Raw genomic sequence first — 22,848 nt, 5'->3', positions numbered from 1 at the left:
GAGAAAATGGCAGCAGAACAGGCAGATCTGTAGTGCACCTCATTCCAGGGCCAGACTGGAAATACAACTAAAGTGGAGAACATCCACCCAGAATTAACAAATGAGGCCCAGCTAAGGAGGCAACTTATAGCAAGGAAGGACAGAAAACACCTGGTGACCAGTAGGAAGGGCAGAGAGAAGTGGAGAGAGGCGTGGAAGGCCTGTGGGCAGAAAGGGAGAGGAGGAAGCTGAGTTATGGAACAATCCGTTCCCTCAGAAAAATAGAAGCCCAGCCCAGGCTGAGCACCAGAGCCAAGTGCCTCAGCGGTAGGGTAACATCCAACTGTGGAAAAGACCCCTGCGAAAGGGGGATGCAGCCGGTGCTAGTGGGAGAGAAACTGTTGCTTTTGTTTTGTTTTTGTTTTTGACTCTCTAAACCCAGAACATAGGACTTTTCACTTGCAACCACTCACCCAAGGCTTCGTAGAGAGGGAGGTGCGTACTTGAGGTGACTGAGGAGAGGCAGGGGTGGGAAGCAGGGCAGGGAGACATGGAACCCCAGTAGCCAAGAGTCCTGCATTGGAAAGTTCTTGGCTTTCAAACCTAAATGGCCATTTCTCCCCAGAGAAGCTAGCTCCTCCCAGCAGCTTCAGGGCAGGTGATAAAGCCTACCACCCCCTGCATTTTGAGCTTTACAGAGAAAACAAAGGCAGAGGCCAAGCTTACAGGTCTGAATAGTCTCCAGGAGCCCTCAGCAACTGAACTGGAAGAGGGGCCAGCTGCCCTGCTATTCTAGAAACAAGATGATAAAAACTCCAGGTTACCAGCCAACCCCATTTGGCTCCATACAAGGACCTCTGTTCAACCAGGGGCAGAGTAAGATTTTGGGCCACTTGTGGAAAAGTAGCTCTGGGACAGGAAAAAACACCCATCATATTCCCTGTAAGCGAAAGAGCACCAACCCTGGCAGGCTCGAGTGATTAACATTGACAGCTGGCAGACAGGCAAAAAAAGGGCAGATTGGCCCCGCCTGCTTGCAGCCAAAGCCTGTGGCAGACAGACACAAGCAGTGGACATGTGGGTCACTTGGAGCTTCAAGCAGGGTGCTAAAAGCAAAAGGCAGTGCCTGACAGTGGTTAGCACCTAACTATCTAAAAGGAAGTCCAGAATTGGCAGACAGAAGAGTGAGGCCCTAAGCCAACTCATGGGGCATTCAAACTCGGCTGAAGGGAACACCACTTCACTTTATTTTTTTATTTTTGTCTTATTTTTTCCACCATTTTCTTCCTCTCTTCTCTTTTTTCCTACAGTTTTTCCTTCTCTTTCTTCTTCTTAATTTTTCTTTCCTTTTTTCCCCTTTTAAAATTGATCTTTATCTTTCTGCTTTATTGATTATTCTAGTCTCTGTTGGTTTATTCATATCTAATTTCCTCTTCCCTGCTCCACCTCAATTTCCCTTTCTTTTTCTTCACTACTCATTTTTTACCTCTCTTCCTCTTGCTCTTTTCTTCTTCTCCTAATTTTTTAACTTGTTTCACTTACTAAATTTAGGGTCTTTCCTCTTCAAAAAAAATTTTTTTCTTGTCTTCTCATTTCTTTTCTTCCCTCCTCTACTCTAAACTATAATCTTCCTCCTATTCATCCAATTCCTTCACCTTATTTTCTTTATTTAAGCTCTTCATTTAGAAATTCTGCCCCCGACCCCTCCTTTTCTGGGTGTTTTTTTGTTTGTGCCATTTGGTTTATTTGTTTGTTTTGTTGTGTTTTCTCCTCATATTCACTTTTTTCCCTATCATTCTTGCTCTCTTTTCTCTTTCCTAATACTTTTTTCTTTGGTGGTCACTTTTGTTGAGGTCATAGAGGTCTTGTGTACACTCGTGTTCTGTACTTTCTGTGTTGTGTCTTATCTTGTTGTATTTTATGCTATTCAGTCAGCATGTCCACAACGGCTGGCACAACGTGGTACGGAGGAAGCCACATAATCAAACACTCTGAGAGAAGATTCCATCAATGAATGGGACAATAACATTCAAGACCTAACTACATCAAATATCCCAAATATCCCATGAGACTGCACCACTGGGTCCCACAAAACATCTGCTACATAAGACCAACCCAAAAAATCTGGGTGGCATAGCTGTTTGATCTAATACATAGAAACAAATACAAAGGAACAGCAAAAATGAAGAGACAAAAAAACAACAACTCCCAAATGAATGAAAAGGAGATATCACATGATCTTACTCTTGTAATCTAATGAACCAAATAAACTGATGATCAAAAATAGACTTAGAGACATAGAAGCATGAACAGACTGTTGAACCTCAGAGGGAAGGTAGGGGAGGGTGGGTGGGAAGAGATCAACCAATGAACTTGTATGCATAATATGCATAATTTGTGGACACAAACAATGTGGTGGTGAGGGCTGGGAGGGAGAGGGGGGGCAAAAGAGGGATAGAAGCAGGCTGGAAGAGATTAGGGGGGGGGGGGCGGTGGGAGTGGAGAAGACCTATGTAATACTTCAACAATAAAGATTTTTTTTAAAATATATTTTTTATTGATTTTTTACAGAGAGGAAGAGAGAGAGATAGAGAGTCAGAAACATCGATGAGAGAGAAACATCGATCAGCTGCCTCCTGCACATCTCCTACTGGGGATGTGCCCGCAACCCAGGTACATGCCCTTGACCGGAATTGAACCTGGGACCTTTCAATCCACAGGCCGACACTCTATCCACTGAGCCAAACCGGTTTCGGCAACAATAAAGATTTTTTAAAAAGAAAAGTCCTCAACCAACTTAGGCAAAAATTTTCAACCTTTTCCATTTGGCATATACAATCTATTTACTAAAATTCTGTGGCATTTACAAAAAGTACATTTTTTTGCCAATCTGACAAAAAAATATAGGTATAATTTTTGCTCCAAAGTGACTTTTTGAAAAATCAAGTGCCTATAGCTGTGTGTAAGGAATTCTGGTACCAAGAATTAATCAATCAGGCATAATCTTATTATGTAATATGATCAATATGATGCAATTCTATTATATGACCTACAATACATATTTATGGTTAAAGACAGGCCACTTACACCAGATGGCTATTATTGTATTGGCTATTGTTATTTTTTTCATTTGACAATATTAGGGAAACTAAGTCAGTGCCCCTGACTAAATAATCAGGTATTACATGTTTTAAAAATTCTTGTGGCATATCAGTTGAAAATCACTGAACTAAAGAATAGATTAGCCCTGACCGGTTTGGCTCAGTGGATAGAGCGTCAGCCTATGGACTCAAGGGTCCCAGGTTCGATTCCAGTCAAGGGCATGTACCTTGGTTGCGGCCACATCCCCAGTAGGGAGTGTGCAGGAGGCAGCTGATTGACGTTTCTCTCTAATCGATGTTTCTGACTCTCTATCCCTCTCCCTTCCTCTCTGTAAAAAATCAATAAAATACATATTTTAAAAAAAGAGAATAGATTAAAACTTCCTTGATCAAGTGCCAGGAAGCTACAAAAAACCTACAGAAAACATCCTACTTAAAAAAGAAAAACCAAAAAGGGAGGGGAGGGGAGGGGAGGGAGAAAAAAAGAAGAAAAACCTTCCCCAAAGGATTTGGTGCAAAGCAAAGGTTTCTACTCTCACCACTTACACTCATCTTTTTGTGGAACCAAAACAACCAATGTAATACGGCAAGAAAAAGAAGTATATAAGACATGCAGATTGGGACGAAAGAGGTAAACTATATTCATTCATGACATGATTTTGTACGTAGAAAATTCTAAGGAAAAAAAAAAACAAAACCTCACCTACTAAAACTAATAGTGAATTGGTACATATAGAGTGTAAGATGAATATACAAAAATCAATTGTATCCCTATATGCAAATTTAACAGAAGAAATAACAGAGAATAACTATTTGACTAGTAAGAGCAGTGGTTCTCAACCTTCCTAATGCTGCAACCCTTTAATACAGTTCCTCATGTTGTGGTGGCCCCCAACAATAAAATTATTTTCGTTGCTACTTCACAACTGTAATTTTGCTACTGTTATGAATCGTAATGTAAATATCTGATATGCAGGATGTATTTAGGCGAACCCTGTGAAAGGGTCATTTGACCCCCAAAGGGGTCGCGACCCACAGGTTGAGAACCACTGAATTAGAGGAACTAGATAGACTAGATATGGGTAGGGTAGAAACCCCCATTGTGCTGTCTTTCTCTAATTACTGCTGATTTAAAGTTATATTATGTAGATATTAGTTTTTAAGTTTAATTACAAGTAGAAGCAATTTTAAAGAAATATTATACAAAACACCAAAACATATCATAAACTACAGTTGAATTAAAACAAGAAGAACAAGAGCTTGGAACTCAATCTCTCTCCTTCCTCCTAAGTTAATATGCAGAACTCTATTGCTCTTTCAACACTTCTAAAATTGATTGAATTAGGCTGTCAAGAGGGTGCATAGGTAATCTCTGGCCTCTTATCCTACCACAACCACATCAAAACTAAAACAAAGCAGCCACTGTGAGACTTATAGGAGGAGCAGAAACACCGAAGAGGTTGGTCCCACAGCCACATGTGGCGGTTTAAAATGAGAAGAGATAGCCTAGCTGCAGATGTCCCCCCTGAGGATCATGGAGTCCCAGGCCCACAACAGGGCCCCCAGCCCAGGGTTCCAGTTCCAAGAAGAGAAGTCCCCATAACTGTTGGCTGAGGAAACCAGCTGGATTGTGGCTAAGACAGAGGGCTCTTGGAGTCCCAGGCAGTCCCAGGGTCTGCACAAGGACTTACTCAGACTCACTGGCTCTGAGCTCCAGCACTATGGAAGCAGCTAGAAGACATACAGGGAGAAAATGAATTTTCTGGCTTCGATATTAAGGGCCAACTTTCTCCCACACGAAAGTGCGAGCAGACACCATTTTTCCTGTGCTGAGAACTCCCTCTACAGACCTGAAGGCTGGCACCATAACTGAATCTCCATCAACCTGGTAACTTCAACCCACTCTGGTGATTCTCTGAGACCCCAATCCACCTAACTTTCAGACCCACTGAAGCTGTTTCTAGTGGCTTTTCCATACAAACGCCAGCCTTGGCTCAAGCTACAGAATTTCCTAAAATCTCTACAAGATTCACAAACCTCCAACAAGTAGCACCTGGCCTCATCATGCCCTGAACCTCTTGCTAAGCTAAGTGGCCCCAGGCCCACACTAGTGATAGCCTCAGTTTACAGCTTGGCCCTCCTGGGCACCTCCAAGCCTAGCAAAGGTAGCAGCCCTGTGCACACTGCCTTGTAGTTCATGTCAGGTGACCCCAGGAAGGGCAAAAGTCACAGCTCATTTTGGCCTACACTTCCTGGGAGGCCCTCCAAGTGGCCAGCTTCAGAGCACACCAGAGCACCACACAACCACATTACTAGCTACACATTCAATGGGTAATCGGGCACCAGAACCCTATTGAAATGCTACTTAGGGTAGGCCTCTGCACAGCAACTCCTCCACTGTAGTCACAGCCAGTCCTCTAAGCTGATCAGTGTGGTGGCAAATCCCTCCCAATGATGTGCCAACAGCAATCAAGGCTTAACTATAACAGGAGGGTGCACACAATCCACACAGGTTAGTAGGTAGAGAGCCCAAATCAGGTGACCAGGAGTCTATGTCAGTAACACCTCAGGACACTTACTACCCAAGGCCATTTTACCAAGACTGGGTGATGCAGCAGCTCTACCTAATTCATAAAAACAAACACAGGAAAGCAGCTAAAATGAGGAGACAGAGAAACACATCACAAATGAAAGAACATAACAAAGCTCTAGAAAACGAACTAAATTAAATGGAGGCCAACAATCTACCAGATGCAGAATTCAAAACACTGGTTATAAGGAAATGATAGAACCTCAGTGAGAACTTCAACAAAGTTATAAGAAACACAAAAATTGAGTTGGAAACATAAAGAAGAACCACTCAAAAATAAAGAATACACTGATATGAAGAATAAATCAGCAATTTGGAATAAAAGGAAACAGAAAACACCCAATCTATAGAGCAAAAAGAAAAAAATCCAAAAAAAAATGAGAATTGTCCTAGCTGGTTTGGCTCAGTGGATAGGGCGTCGGCCTGCGGACTGAAGGGCGCTGGGTTCACTTCTGGTCAAGGGTACATGCCCGGGTTGCGGGCTTGATTCCCAGTAGGGGGGTGTGCAGGAGGCAGCTGATCAATGATTCTTTCTCATCGCGGATGTTTCTATCTCTTTCCCTCTCCTCTCCTCTCTTAAAAAAAAAAAAATACAAAAAATGAGGATAGTATAATGAGCCTCTGAGACAACTTCAAGTGCACCAACATTCACATAATATTGAAAAATTAATTATGGAAAAGTTCCTTAACCTGGTGGAGGAAATAGACATGTAAGTCCAGAAAGTGGAGAGAGTCCCAAGTAATATGAACCCAAAGAGGCCACAAAAAGACACATTGTAATTGAAAGGCCAAAGGTTAAAAACAAAGACAGATTTTTAAAAGCAGAAAGAGAAAAGCAGGTAGTTCCCTACAATGGAGTCTCCCCTAAGATTGTCAACTGATTTCTCAACAGAAACTTTGCAGGCCAAAGAGATTGGCACAAAATATTCAAAGTGATGAAAAATAAGCACCCTTCAACCAAGATTATGCAGCAAAGCTAAAATTTAAAATCAAAGGTCAGATAAACAGCTTCCAAGACAAAAAAAAAAAAAAAGCTAAAGGAGTTCATCATCACCAAATCAGTATTTCAAGAAATGTGAAGGGGTATGTTCTTTTTTAAAAAGAGAAAAAAAAATTTGAATAAAATGGCAATAAATAATCAACAATTACTTTAAATGCAAATAGATTAAATGCTCTAATACAAAAACATAGGGTGTCTGAATGGACAACAGAACAAGACCCTTACATATGTTGTCTATAAGAGACTCACTTCAAAAGAAACACACACAGACTGAAATAAAGGGATGGAAAAAGATATTTCATTAAAATGAAAACAAACAAACAAAAAGAACTGTGGTAGCAATACTTATACCAGACAAAACAGACTTTAAAACCAAAGGCCATAAAAAGAACAATCTAGCAATTTTGTTTCTGGGTATTTATCTGAAGAAACCCAAAACACTAAATTGAAAAGACATATGTCCCATATATTCATTGCAGCATTATTTACAATAGCCAATATAATAAGAAGTGGTGCATACATAAAATATGACTCAGCCATAAAAAAAAAAAAATGAAATCTTGCCATGTGCAGCAACATGGGTGAAACTACATGGTATTATGGTAGGTGAAATAAGTCACACAAAGAAAGACAATTGTCAGATGATTTCACTAATATGTGGAATCTATAAAACAAAATAAACAGGCGAAACAGAAACAGACTTTTTTTTTTTTTGACTCATAGATACAGAGGACATTTTGACAGTTACCAAATAGGAGGGGGTCCGGGGACGGTGAAAAAGATGAAAGGATTAAAAAGTACAAATTGGTAGTTCCAGAATAGTCATGAGATATAAAGTATAGCATAGGGAATATAGTCAAGAATCCTATCTAATAAATGAGAAACATGGTAATTAGCCATAACTTCGCTACCCTTCCCATTGGCTAATCAGGGCGATATGCAAATTAACTGCCAACCAAGATGGCGGCCGGCAGCCAAGCAACTGACGCAAACAGGAGGCTTGCTTGCTCCAGTGACAGAGGAAGCCAAGGTTCCCCACCTGCCGCTGCTGGGCTCTGAGCTTCTTTCTAAGAAACATTGTTACAAATATAGAAGCTAAACAAAACCCCAGAAACCTGCTTTCAGCAGGCCCGGGATCTCAGAGCTGGAGTCGCAACAAAGTTTCAAATACAGAAGATAAACAAAGCACAGAAACCTGCTTTCAGCAGCTGAGGTCTGAGCTAAAGCCAGCTCTCAGCTCCAGTGACAGCCATAGAACGTAAATAAATCCCAGAATTAAAAAAAAAAAAAAAGGAAAAAAGGAGATGTTGGGAGCTTGTCACCCGCCAGTCTGAAAACAGCCCTCAGCCCCTCACCCAGGCTGGCCAGGCACCCAAGCAGGACCCCCACCCTGATCCAGGACACCCTTCAGGGCAAACCAGCCGGCCTCCACCCGTGCACCAGGCCTCTATCCTATATAGTAAAAGGGTAATATGCCTCCCAGCACCGGGATCAGCAGAGCCACGAGGCCTCACTGTCCCGGTGTCAAGCAGAGCTGCGAGGCCTCCCAGCACTGGGATCAGCGGAGCTGTGAGGCCTCCTGGCCCCTGGAGCAGCGTGACAGGGGGCAGCACCCAAACCCCCTGATCGCCCTGCGTCTCTGTGTGTGACAGGGGGCAGGGCCACAACCTACCTATCTGCCCTGCTCTGTTCGTGACAGGTGAAGGCACCCCAACCCGCTGATCGGCCCTGCTCTGTGCCTGATAGTGGGGAGCTCCCCAACCCCTTGATTGGCCCTGCTCTGTGTGTGACAGGGTGCGGCGCCCCAAACCCACCATGGGCCCTGGTCTGTGTGTGACGACGGGGTGGAGCCGCAACCTACCCATCGGCCCTGCCCTGAGTGTGACCGGAGGGGGGGGGGGGTTGGGGCACTCCCCGGCCAGGACTGAGGGACACCTCCCCCCCTGCTCTGTGCGTGACAGGGGGCGGCGCCCCAACCTCCCCACCGACCCTGCCTTGAGTGTGACAGGGGGTGGTGCCCCAACCCGCCAATCGGCCCTACCCTGAGCATGACTGAGGGTGGCATCACAACCTCCTGATCGGCCCTGCTCTATGCAAGACAGGGGGGAGCTCCCCAACCCCCTTGATGGGCCCTGCTCTGTGTGTGACAGGCGGCAGCGCCCCAACCCCCTAATCGGCTGGCTCTGTATGTGACAGGGGTGGCACCACAACCCCCTAATCGACCCTACCCTGAGCGTGACTGGGGGTGGCATTGCAACCTCCTGATCCGCCCTGCTCTGTGCATGACAGGGGGCGGTGCCCCAACTCCCCAATTGGCCCTGCTCTGAGCCCGACCAGGAGCTGCGGGGCAGGCACCTAGGGATTGGGCCTGCCCTCTGCCACCCGGGAGCAGGCCTAAGCCAGCAGGTCGTTATCTCCCAAGGGGTCCCAGACTGTGAGAAGGCACAAGTGGGACTGAGGGACACCTCCCCTCCTCCAGTGCACAAATTTTTGTGCACCGGGCCTCTAGTATTGTAATAACTATGTATGCTACCTGATGGGTAGCAGATTTATCAGAGTGATCACTTTGTAAGTTATGTAAGTATCTAACCACTATGTTATACACCTGAAACTAATATAATGTATGTCAACTGTAATTTAAAAATTGCCCTGGACGGTTTGGCTCAGTGGATAGAGCGTTGGCCTGCAGACCAAAGGGTCCCGGGTTCGATTCCGGTCAAGGGCACGTACCTCGATTGCAGGCTTCTCCCTGGCCCTGGTCAGGGTACATGTAGGAGGCAATTTAATCTCTCTTCCACTCTCTCTAGAAATCAATGGAAAAATATCCTCAGGTGAGGATTAAAAAAAAATTTTTTTTAATTATTAAAAATAAAGTAAAAATAGTTGAACTACTTCTAAAATGATGACATATATGTCCTCTTTATAAAAAATTACCTTAAATAATTATACACACATTTGATATATAGGTCTACTGTATAATAGTCACAGCAATCATCCAGGTCAGTGAGTGCGAACTCCTGTATGTTGATAGCACGGTACAAACACAAAGAAGTAATACCCACCTCCTGTTTGCTCCCAAGGAGAATTAGCATATTTACAAATGCTATGCCTACTCTTTTTTACTACAAAACATAATAAAAGTGGAAGGGAAAATATATACACAGTTCTAAAACCCTGTGCCACTGCCCCTGAAGCCAGATATGTTTCAGAATTCATAATTTTTGGACTTTTACAATGGAAACACAGACCATGTACATAATTACACAACATTCCTAGCGTGGTCTAGGGCAGTGATCGGCAAACCACGGCTAGCGAGCCACATGTGGCTCTTTGGCCCCTTGAGTGTGGCTCTTCCACAAAATACCACGTGAGGGCACGCACGTACAGTGCAATTGAAACTTCGTGGCCCATGCGCAGAAGTTGGTTTTCGGCTTGGGCAAGTCTATTTTGAAGAAGTGGCGTTAGAAGAAGTGTGGGGGGGTGTTGGTTGGTCAGTCGGTTGATGGGAGACGCGGCGCAGGCAGGCCGTGGGATACACAGTGCAGGGGAGGTACATTGTTTTGAGGTATGTTCGCTGAGGTTGACCCCTACCAACTCTCCCATCCACACTAGTCTATCTGAAACAAGTATACAAGATGAGTGTGGATGGGAGAGTTGAAAGGGGTCGACCTCAGCAAACGTACATCAATCAGATTGAGGATGTTTTTAGCAAAGGCCAGCTTAGGAGTACCCTAATTAAGTTAATAACAATGTACCTACCTATATAGTTTAAGTTTTAAAAATTTGGCTCTCAAAAGAAATTTCAATCGTTGTACTGTTGATATTTGGCTCTGTTGAGTAATGAGTTTGCCGACCACTGGTCTAGGGAAGCACATTACACTTGTTTAGAAACATTAACAATTCTACAGTGAAGTCTACAGTTAATATTCTAAGACGGAATTTTAAAAAATATATATTTTCATAGAGGAAGGAAGAGGGAGAGATAGAAACATCAATTACGAGAGAGAATCATCAATCAGCTGCCTCCTGCACCCCCGACAACGCAAGATCGAGCCCGCAACCCGGGCATGTGCCCTGACCAGGAATCAAACTGTGACCTCCAGGTTCATAGTTCCATGCTCAACTACTGAGCCACACTGGCTGGGTTAAAATGGAATATTTTTTGAAAGTATAATAAAGAAAACAGCATCACAACTCTTCAAGTCAGGTTTTACTGTCAAAGGAGTTTCCATGAAAATTTTGATTCTCATGGTTTGGGATTTTAAAATGGTGAACCTAGTATCACCAAATAAATATGAAGCTCAAAGTACATGTAAATCTATCAAGTTGGAGTAGAAGAAACAAAACCTCTCTGTTTTAGATTGTTACTAGAAAATATGTGATGGCCTTTGAACACACAGTAATGTACAGCTAATATGTTAATTCCCCACACCGCTTTCATAATCTTTGGAAAATATCTATCCTGAAGAGAACAGAAATAAAATACAAATTAAGACAATTCTAGTTTTTTTTCAGTAACTTATTTCAATATGCTGTTAGCAGCTTAACATTAAATTTTAGGTCTATAAACAAAACCCTGCATAAGAAGATCTGCTTCCATTATTTACCACATTTACATACACACAGGATGTGAAGCGAGGATCCTTTCTGACCTCTAAGCTCAAACCTATACAATTTTTTCAGAAACAGAAGTTATTGCCTACTATGGAAAACAAAGTCATTCCAGATTCACAGACATGCAGCTGAAGTTTATTTAAAACCCCTAAAGGATGATCTCATTTTGTAAGATGATTCCAAAGAACTAATGAGTAGTTACTCTAACATGTTAGAAAAACATGAGCGGTCTATACTGAAACAGACTGACTATGTGGAGAAAGCAGACATTCTCTGTTCACATGCATATCAGCATGGATCTATACATATCTGCATCATGCCTCAGAGTATTAATTCGTTTACCTGGGACTGTAGTAGGGAATGATGTCATTATCTTACGTATGGTAACAAACATACAACTTTGTCAGGCGTATTACAAAAGATACAGATGTTTTGAGTGGCCTGTTCTTTTTGGTTTTTGTGCAGAGTTTTGAAGAATGTGGTAATTTTTAAGAATATATCATATGATAGCAGAAATACCTAATTACAAAGAAGCTCAGAAAATCCTTTATAATATCCTATCTTTTTCATAGATTAAATTTCTTTTTTGTCTTTCTTGATAAAGCAATGAATCATTATGTTCCATAAAGTTATCTTTAATATTCTTAAAGCATAACATTTTTCTGTCTAAGAACTACCACAACAACCTTTCTTATTAACATTATATTCAAAATTGGCCTGCAAATTACTAACCTCCTGTATTCCAAGGCAAAGATAATAGATGCTGTCAGGTGCATAACTCTCTCCATTTGGTCGGCGGATCTCATTGACAAAATGGGCTAGCCCATAGTTAAGCTCAGCCGTGGTGTGAGACAGCAGATCCTCTTTTAACTTTACTAATTTAGCTAAGAAGAAATAAAAAATTAGTAATTGCTATTACTTACTGTCTTAAGATTAAGAAAGCCCCTGAAATTTATTCTATGTAAGAACTTGAAAGTAACAGCTACACTTAAAAGTTAAAGGTAGTTAATAACAAAAATCTTGGTTTTAAATAGGACGTAGGGAAAACAAAATCAGAACACTTACGAGATTTTAGTTCATCTAATACCAGAAGATCTTCATCAAGTTGCCTAGTTTTGACCCAGTGTTTCCAAGCGTTTACACCATATGTATACTTGAAAGGAAAGCTGCATTCTGAATTGTCAGAACTATCATCATGAGACTGGTATCCTGATACAGCTTTTCTCTTGGCTCCCTATTAGTAAAACACCATTGTAAATCTCCTTTTTTTTAAAAAAAGTCTACATTATTTCATGACTTTATGTAAGCCATCAATCAAAAAATGCAAATTAAAGAGAATATATTTTTATTCTTAGAATTGACTGGTATTCCTGAATCTGAGAATAGTTACCTATAACATGTGTTGAAATATATCTGTAGGAATGCCATATTTCTACATAAACCATTGTGTACAATAAAATTTTATTAACTTCTGCTGTGAGTCACTGATGAGAAAATAAATATATGACATAAACTAATAATCTGAAATAAAAGGATAATAAATATTAATGTAAGATAAATTGAAGAACTTTATAATAATTCCACCATAAAGGAAATGACCACTCCTTTTCACTTTCTTGATGGCACTGTTTGCTGTACAAAAGTTTTAAATTTTGACATAATCCAACTCATCTTTTTTCCTTTTGTTCCTTATGCCTTTTCTGTTATATCTAAGAAACCCAAGGTAATGAAGACTGAGGCCTATGTTTTCTTCTAAGAGTTTTTTTCTTTCTAAGAGTTTTTTAGTTCTTACATTCAGGTCTATTGACTCATTTTGAGTTAATTTTTGTGATGTGAAGTAAAAGTCCAACTACATTCTACTGCAGGGTACTCACTCCTTTTTCATTTTCTTTCTTTTGGGGGAAATTTGTGGAAGTTTTTTTCCCCTTTTGGACCTTAATTTATGTTGGAAATCAGAAATAAAGTTGATGTTAAAATATTTTTTAAAATTACACCTGTTAATTTGGCCTACCTGAATCTATTAATGTCCGAGATGTCTTCCTATGTGTTGATATGCTTAAATGAAACTGGATATAATCAAATGCATATTCCAACATCACTGATTAGTCTCATCTATACTAATAAAAAGGCAATATGCTAATTAGGGCAGATGTCTTCCGGACATCCATTCGGACAAAGCCACAGCAGCTGCGAGGCCCGGGCTCAGGCAGCCATGAGTTCGGCAGCCTGACCCCCGGGGCTCAGGCCTTGCAGCCACCGCAGCCACAGCCGGCAGTGGCAGCAGCAGCGGGGTGATGGGGGCAGTGCCTTCCCCTGATCAGCCTGGTCGCCTCCTGTAGAGTGAGGCCAGACTGTGGCTTAGGCCCACTCCCCATGGGGAGCGGGACTAAGCGGTCAGTAAGACATCCTCTGAGGGCTCCCAGACTGTGAGAGGGGTAGGCTGAAGGACACCACCCCCCCAGTGCACAAATTTTAATGCACCGGTCCTCTAGTCAAAAATAATGATGGAGCCCAGCTGGTGTGGCTCAGTGGTTGAGCATCAACCTATGAACCAGGAAGGTCACAATTTGATTCCCAGTTGGGGCACATGCTGAGGTTGCAAGCTCCATCCCCAGTAAGGAGTGTGCAGGAAGCAGTCGATCAATGATTCTCTCTTATCATTGATGTTTCTATGTCTCCCTATCCCTTTCTTTCTGAAATCAATAAAATTATATTTTAGAAATAATAATGATGGCCCTAGCTGGTTTGGCTCAATGGATAGAGCATTGGCCACTCGGGACTAAAGGGTCCCAAGTTCAATTCCAGTCAAGGGCACATGTCTGGGTTGTGGGCTCAGTCCCCAGTAGGGGGCATGCAGGAGGCAGCCAATCAATGATTCTCTTTCATCATTGATGTTTCTATCTCTCTCTTCCTTCCTCTCTGAAATCAATAAAATATATATTTAATAATAATAATAATAATAATAATGATGGAAAAAACAACTCCCTAGAAAATAGTCTCAATTCCTGTCAAAGAATTGAATTTACTTGCAACTTTGTCAACCTTTTATCAAGATAAAACTGAAAAAACTAAGTGGCAATAATATTTACTCTTCTTCTATGAAGTTACAATTAAATCTGAGACATTTTTATTACCTAAAAATGAATAAAGGCTTTACCTCTTAAAATCTAGAAAACAAAATATCTTTCCATATTCCTAGGCACAAGTGAGCACCACTGTATCCTTACTCTATAGCTGTATAGATATATTACTATATAGAGATATTAACCAAACGCAAAAATACTATTAATTTTATACCTTTTTTTTAGATCGAGGTCTAGGCTGTTCCTCATATTCTTCCCCAAAAACAGGTGGTAATAAAAATTCATTTTCCATATCAAGCTCCTCAGCAGCTGACAAAGAAATCAGAACTTTTATTCCAAATGTAATAGCAGAGGTTTATGTTATATAACACAGCCAACAAAGAAATAGCCAAAGGATGTAAACAGGCACCTGTATATGGGAACAACCTGTGCTGGGGTGGAGAATAAATGATCTTCTGTACCTAACATGGCCTATGAGTTCTGATAAAACCTGTTCAGACTCTTAACAAATATGTACAATGAATATCAACATGAAATTTTCATGTAAATCGGTATCAGAAAAATTATTATAACCTGAAATTCAATTGTAAGATCTAAATGGTCTCATACAAATCTGTTTCAATCTATTAAATCTTTCCTAAAATAAAATGCTTTACATTCAATTCAATGTGTTTATTGGTCATCAATAGATTAAGAAAATAGTGAAAGTAGAACAAATTTCTTTTATAACAAAAGATCTGATAATACTTTTTCCCTTTGAAGGTCAACTTGATTTTCAAAAGGATCTTAAGAAAGTTACTACTGATATTGTATTTAAATTTTTAAAAAATACACAAACACTTCTTTATCCTTCTCTATCTCCAAAATCTTATATAATGAATTACTTTGAGAAAGTTTCTTTTTAAGGCTCTAAAAAATTCTTAAGTCCCTACAAAGCAATCCTATGAGTCATTTCAGAAGTAAACTGTTGCCCTAACTGGTGTGGCTTGGTGGAGAGAGCATCAGCCTGCAGACTGAAGGGTCCTGGGTTCAATTCTTCTGGTCAGGGGCACATGCCCGGGTTGTGGGCTTGATCCCAAATGGGGGGCATGCAGGAAGCAGCCCATCGATGGTTCTCTCTCATCATTGATGTTTCTATCTCTCTCTCCCTCTCTCTTCCTCTCTAAAATCAATAAAAATATATTTTTTAAAAAAGAAGTTAACTGTTGAGTTTTATTTGGGTAAAAAATAAAAGACAAATATTAACAGTAAATGCAATGACATGAACACTAAATGCCTAATGATCATAACCACAATTATGACTCCATTAACTAAATTCCATAACCATAGGTTAATATTAAAAGAATAAAATAGCACTTTGAATACCTCTTGGAAAATCTATTTCGATATCCAAGTCTGGTTCATATGGTACATCAGGCATGCTGGACTGTGTCTCTAGGTCAGAGTCCTTCAAGATATCTGAACCAATTATGTCAGTCTCAATAATTACACCTGTAATCAATCCACACTGTCATTAGAAATCAAAAAAGAACTCAACGATACCTACACCTGGCAAAAGAAAGTCAGTTCATTGTAAATGCAAAACAAGAACCCTTATATTAATATGTCACAAAAGGAAAAGGTATATATAGCTATCTTGAAATTAACTACTATAAACTTTATAATTATTATATAATCTTAAGTACACAAAAACTTTTACTCCTGTAAGTTTTTGACTGGCCCTTTTCAAAAGTTAATAGGCATGCTATGTTAGTAAATCATCTCTGATATTGAGAGTATTTCTAAAAGCAATTTTTTTGTCAAAAGTAAAATAATGAGGATGGATAACTGCAATTTTTCAACATTTTCCCTGAATTGTGACCTAGGTTTTTCATGTCATTCAATATATACTTATAAACAACTGTCTTCTAATATTTTGATCAGTTGCTTTCAAGCGTTTTTGTATTGCAGCCCTCAGTAAGAAATGCATTTTATCTAGGTTCAGGATGGTAGTGGAAGACAGAAAGACAGACAAGCATTCATGCACACCCACACAGGAAACAAAGGTTTCACAAAATACTACCCTTTCTATAAGGGAATTTAAGCTGACATTTTGTGTGTTCACTAAAAAAATAGAAACCTGAGCCCTAGCTGGTTTGGCTCAGTGGATAAAGCATCAGCCTGCGGACTAAAGGTCCTGGGTTTGATTCTGGTCAAGGGCAAATGACCAGGTTTCAGGCTGGATTCCCCAGTAGGGGGCGTGCAAGAGGCAGTTGATCAGTGATTCTCATCATTGATGTTTCTATCTCTCTCTCTCTCTCTCCCTTCTTCTCTGAAATCCATAAAAATATATTTTTAAAACAATTTTTTAAAATAAAAAAAAACTGGTCTCAATCCATGAAATTCATTTTTAACTCCCTAACAAAGTGCTTCAAAAATACTCACATTGTAAAATATATAGAATGTATAGTGTTTCTATTGTACTCTAAAGGTATTTAGCTCATGATTGAAACAAGACTGTTGTCACCAGAGGACTAAGGGGAAGAAATATTCTAAGAGACAGAAACATCCACAACACACTCATTGTGCTATACCATTTGGCAAGCACTGCCCTAACAAAAGTTACAATAAACCTTGGTTTAGATCATGCAAATGACATTAGTATTATCAATAAAACAAAATTGGGGATAACTATTACAAAATAAGAGTTTGGATTATTAAAGCCTACTACAAATTAGTTTTGTATCTGAGCTAGTCCATTAAAACAAGAATAATTTTTAGTTGATCATGCAAGTCAAATCCTTTTACAATTTAAAAAAGGACCCTACAAATTTCTCCTTGAAATTGGACTTCCCATAAGAGAGCACCTGGCAAGATATAGCTTGGCTCTCTTAACATAAAATACACTTCTATTACAATCTTCCCCCACTCCTACACCAAGGATTAAAATGCCCTGGACCATACTGTAACAATTACAGCACTTAGTAAAAACCAACAACACACTCATCCACAAGGTGTAATAGTGTAGCTCACTGTTGATGTTAGCAGCATTTGTTTTCCCCTCCTCTTCAGTCATCATGTCTGTCATTGTGAGCAATTCGGTATCAAGAGGATCTGAAGAAGCTTTGCTTTTTAGCTCCTCAGCTCCTGCAGGGTTCTTCTCACTGCTGTCCACCCGGGCCGGCAGAAAAACAGGGACTGGCACCTAATTCACCAAAGTATTTACTGTTAGGTTTGCTCAACATTAAAAGGTATTTTTCTAGCCCTGGCTGGTGTGGCTCAGTTGGTTGTGCATCATCCCATGCACCAGAAGGTCACCAGTTCAATTCCCTGTCAGGGCACATGCATGGGTTGCAGGATCAATCCCCAGTAGGGGATGTGCAGGAGGGAGCTGATTGATGATTCTCTTTCACTTCAATATTTGTCTCTCTCTCTCCCTTCCTCTCTCTCTATAATCAATTTTTAAAAATTTTTTAAAAGTATTTTTCTAAAGTAAAAATTATTCTGACACATGGTCTACTTTATCATTCCATCTATAATAATAAAAGCATAATACGCTAATTAGACGGGCTGTCCTCCTGGATGTTATTCCGGACAACCTTCCAGACAACACTGGAGCTGCGAGGGAAGCCTGGGTCCTGGGTGCCTGCCGGTGGCCAGAGGGAAGCCCGGGTCCCAGGGGCCAGAGGGAAGCTGGTGCCAGCAGCCAGGGGAAGGAAGCCCTACTCTTGCATGGATTTTATGCATCGGGCCTCTAGTATTGGATAAAAACCTTGAAAAGAACACCTATCAAAACTAAGATGCTGCCCTAGCTGGTTTGGCTCAGTGGATAGAGCATTGGCCCAAAGACTGAAGTGTCCCAGATTCAATTCCAGTCAAGGGCATGTACCTCAGTTGCAGGCTCGATCCCTGGCCCCAGTTGGGGCATCTGCAGGAGGCAACCAATCAATGTGTCTCTCTCTCACATTGATATTTCTTCCTCTCTCTCCCCCTCCTTTCCACTCTAATCAATGGAAAAATATCCTCAGGTGAGGATTAAAACAACAACAACAAAAACATGACTACCATGTCACCTATGATAAGAAAGCCCAGAATACAAGCAACTGCCTTTTGAAATAAAAATTAAAGAAAAATAACTTTTGAGTTATCATCAACACATCATTTCATGCAAGGATTATCAATCAGAGTTGGCAAGAGAGATTAAATATATTTCTTATCTATGGCCTGCTTATCTGCCAAGTTGTGCATTAAAATCTGAAGATATATAGATGAACAGGCAGTACTCTTCGCACTCAAAGAATTCAGAGTATAGTTGAAAAGGCAGATATAAACCAGCAACAGTGATGCAGTAGGATTGATGTTATAATAGCACTATATATAAGAGTACTATGGGAGTATAGAAGCTAGAACCAGTACTCTGCTTGGGGAATAACAATGATTGTAAGAAAAATATCTAAAATTTATTAAGCACCAGGCATTGAGTAATGCAGACACGCTGACAGGGAGAAATGGAAGCCCCCTGCTTCTCCCACCATGTATATGTATATATGTTTTATGACATGATATGTAAAATATCCTATATAATAAAAGCCTAATATGCAAATTGTCCCCTCAACCAGGAGTTCGCCCAGGAGTTTGACGGAGAGTTCGACCGCTAGCTATGATGTGCGCTGACCACCAGAGGGCAGCACGGAACATGGCGGGCATCAGTGATGAGGCACTGGCAGCAGGTGGCAGAGGAGGCACTACAAGCCCCAGTGGGCTTCCAGGTGAGCCAGGCCACAGCCGCCAGGACTGCAGGGGCTGGTTGGGCTCCTCGTGGGTTCATGCAGGAGCCGGTTTGCGAGGCCAGCTGGGAGAGAGCACGCTGCCCGCCAGGCTTCTGTGTGGCGCCGCTGGGCGCAGCATCTGGCCGCGCTGACTGCATCTCTGCGTGGGGACTCGGGAGCTGTGACTCAGGCGGAGGGGGCACACAGGCCCCAGTGCTGCCCAGGGCCCAGAGGTCAGCTGGAAACTGCCCTTCCACACAAGACGCTCGCACTTTGATCACCGGCCAGACCTAGGGACCGCACCCATGCCCAAATTTAGTGCACCAGGCCTCTAGTATGACATATAAGCACAGAGTAGCCACCTGGAAAAATCTCCACCAGTGTTCATGTTTGGAGTAAAGATTAATGATCTAATATATTATTAACTGATATATTATTTTTAAAAACTACCAGCAATTTTAGAGCTGGAATAACATTACAGATAATTCTACATCTTAATTTTAATGAAACCAATAGCTGTTTTCCAGGAGGCTACAATAGATAAGCCCTGATATAGAGTAGTAAGTACTACAAATGATTTATAATAAAGTATAATGATATTTGATATACAACTCTAACCCATGTTTCAGTTCTAAGCCTTAAACAGCTTCACAAATATTTTTTTTAATATGAACTAATATAAAATACAATGGAAATAAAGCAAACATAGGCATCTGCTGAACTTCACTCTCAAAGATGAACATATACCCAATTCTACACAAAGCCATCACCAACAGAGATTCAAGCACAGACCTATACATAAGTTAACTGTTGAAGAAAGGCCGACTCAACCCCGTTTGCTAGCTTCACTGAAGCAGTAACTGCAACAGCACAGCTCTCCTACCCATGACTCATACATCTCACAATGGAAAATAAGTTGAAATCCAACTTACTGGAACAGGAACTGTAGTGGGGACAGGAATATTCTGGCTGTACATGTGCATAGGCACTGGAATATATACAGGCACAGGGATAGGCACTGGGACATACTCTGTCTTCCAATTGTCATCTGCAAATGCAACATGCGATGAGAGAGCTCGTTAACTAGCACTGCTACAAAGCGTTCAGTGTTAAAATAATGTGGTAACAAAGAAAAACTTAAAGTGTCTCAGTCCCCATTTAGAATAAATTCCCACTTTTCAGAAAATTAGGTAATTTAAAAAAAAACACTGAATAAAGTAGCTGTTGTCTTATAGGGAGTACTAACAGAATTAAGAGCTTTTTTTTCATAGAAAGAAAACAACCTTTAAAAACAATATATAGTTCCTGACAACTTACAGATTCCCCCACAAAAAGATTAAATCTAAAAATCAGAATATACCTAACATTTAAATTTGATGAAAATATGTATTTGAATTATTTCATCTTATTCTGAGAAGGAAACAGCATTGCTGTTATTACAGATCACACTTAGAGATGATGATCAGAGGGAGTACTTATAACTTTAGGGGGTCTTCGCCAAAATATTTTGCCATGACATTATTTCACTGGTAACATTAATTTATATCCTAGACCTTTATCACAGATTAATTTTCATAAATGATTTAAAATAATATGTTATATTCTCAAGGAAATGTCTAAAATTCAATAGGCAAAATCAACAGAAAATGACAAAGTAAATTTATTCATAGCCTACTTTTGAGAAAACCGGGAATTTCATTAAGTGAGGTATAAATACAGGGAAGTGTATAAGTCAAATTCCCCCAAAGTTACCTGTTTGACAAGATTTGGTCTGCATGTGAGGTTTACAATAAGTAGCTTTTGTCATTGTTAAAGGTTTGCAAAGAACCGCTTTATTCTTCATCTCTTTGTTGGGTGTTGGAGAAGGGGGTGGTGCTGAACCCTACAGAGGCAAAGAGAAACATTTTATTTTGTATTACTTCCTGCTGGGAATAATCTTGTTTTTAGTGCCTGTGGAGGGAAGACAGTAAGAGTTAAACTAAATTGTGCTATTAATATTATGTTTACCATAGCCTTAATCTGGTAGAATCAGTTAGGATAAAAGGAATCTATCCTGGCCACTGGCAAAGCAGTAGTAATTGATCATTCTACAGATCTGCGTTACCTTCAAAGGATATCATCAGCATGTCTTTTAAAAACATAACACAGCCCTAGCCAGTTTGGCTCAGTGAATAGAGCATCAGCCTGCAGACTGAAGGGTCCCGGGTTTGATTCCGGTCAAGGGCATGTACATCCCCACTGGGGGTGTGCAGGAGGCAGCTGATCGATGTTTCTCTCTCATCGATGTTTCTAACTCTCTATCCCTCTCCCTTCCTTTCTGCAAAAAATCAATAAAATACATTTTAAATAAATAAATAAATAAATAAAAATGTAACACAAGCTCTAGCCGGTTTGGCTCAGTGGATAGAGTGTTGGCCTGCAGACTGAAGGGTCCCAAGTTCAATTCTGGTCAAGGGCATATGCCTGGGTTGCAGGCTCGACCCCCAGTAGGGGGCGTGAAGGAAGCAGCCAATCAATGATTCTCATCATTGATATTTCTCTCTCTCTCTCTCTCTCTCTCTCTCTCTCCCCCCCTTCCTCTCTGAAATCAATAAAAATATATTTTAAAAAACCTAAAAAAAAAAAAATACACCTCATTTTTAGGTACAAAACCAAGGTTATGAGTCAGAATTTTTAAAATACTTGGCTCTTAAATTTATTTGAGGAAGGAAAAAAGTTCCTGCAGTTAGTATGTCTATGACGTGACACTCTAGCTCCCTCTGTTGGATAAGCAGCTTATACATGTTACTAACTTTGAAAGGATAAGGAAGATGATTTAAAAAATTACCAAATATATTACCAAACTTTAAGTCATATATTTCCCATGTCACAACAAATGTAATTTCAGAAACTTATAGTCTCTCAAATATTTTCACTATGTTCACTGTAGCATTATTTGCAACTGGGGAAAAAAACACAAAATTGAAAATTAGCTGAAGCTCTGTGCAAAAGGAACTAAAGATAAGGTACTCTCCATATCACCCAATGACAGGGGGAAAACATATAGAATATTAACACACTCAGTTCACTTGTAGTTCTGTTTTACACCGTCACCATGAACACTGAAGCTTTGCGTTAAAAGGAAATACAGGGGTAGGTTCCTGCCAGGATCTGGTCACATTTTTAACAAATCAATACATAATCTTGTTTCTGTTGAAACACTTTATATAATACATATTTCTTATACATAATAATATGCAGCATTTCTTTTTAACAGTATGATTACAGCATCTATCTACATATATAAAATCCTAATATGCAAATAGACCAAACGGCGGAACAACTGAACAACCAAACAACTGGTCGCTATGATGTGTGCTGACCACCAGGGGGTGCACGTGGAACACAGTGGGCATCAGCAGCAGGCAACAGAGCGCAGAACATGGCAGGCGTTGGCTGCAGCGGGATGGTAGAGCAGGTGAGTCGGGGCGCCAGACCAAGGCAGGGCGCCTGTTGCTGTCATTGGGGTGAGCCTCTGGTGGTTACTGAAAATGCTTTGCTCCCATGTGCTGCGGTCCCACCTGGTACTCGCACCTGCTGCCAGCACCAGCCCCACTCACACCCACTGCTGGCACCTGGCACCAGCCACGATCGCTCAGTGCCATCAGCCGGTGTGAGTGGCGGCTGCCGGCCCCGATCGCCCCTCAGGGCTTCTCTACATCCCCCTGCTGCTGAGGGGCGATCAGGGCAGCAG

At 40.8% G+C, this 22,848-nt stretch overlaps 1 protein-coding gene across 1 annotated transcript in view; it reads right to left on the bottom strand.

Annotated features, from left to right (window-relative positions):
- LOC308513491 (zinc finger MYM-type protein 2-like) overlaps positions 1–22,848 on the bottom strand; it is a 163,231-nt gene that overhangs the window by 22,123 nt on the left and 118,260 nt on the right. The window contains exons 18-24 of the mRNA XM_081083585.1: positions 20,868–20,997; positions 20,048–20,163; positions 17,380–17,551; positions 15,733–15,858; positions 14,582–14,676; positions 12,350–12,518; positions 12,017–12,168 (exon numbers count right to left, since the gene is read on the bottom strand). Of these exons, the coding sequence (XP_080939711.1) occupies positions 12,017–12,168; positions 12,350–12,518; positions 14,582–14,676; positions 15,733–15,858; positions 17,380–17,551; positions 20,048–20,163; positions 20,868–20,997 (960 nt within the window). The remainder of the gene's footprint in view (positions 1–12,016; positions 12,169–12,349; positions 12,519–14,581; positions 14,677–15,732; positions 15,859–17,379; positions 17,552–20,047; positions 20,164–20,867; positions 20,998–22,848) is intronic.

The sequence above is a fragment of the Myotis nattereri genome (genome assembly GCF_964212035.1).
Source record: "Myotis nattereri genome assembly, chromosome: 2".
Taxonomy (NCBI): domain Eukaryota; kingdom Metazoa; phylum Chordata; class Mammalia; order Chiroptera; family Vespertilionidae; genus Myotis; species Myotis nattereri.
Note: the sequence above shows the minus strand (reverse complement) of the source record. Positions and strands in the feature narration are given on the sequence as shown.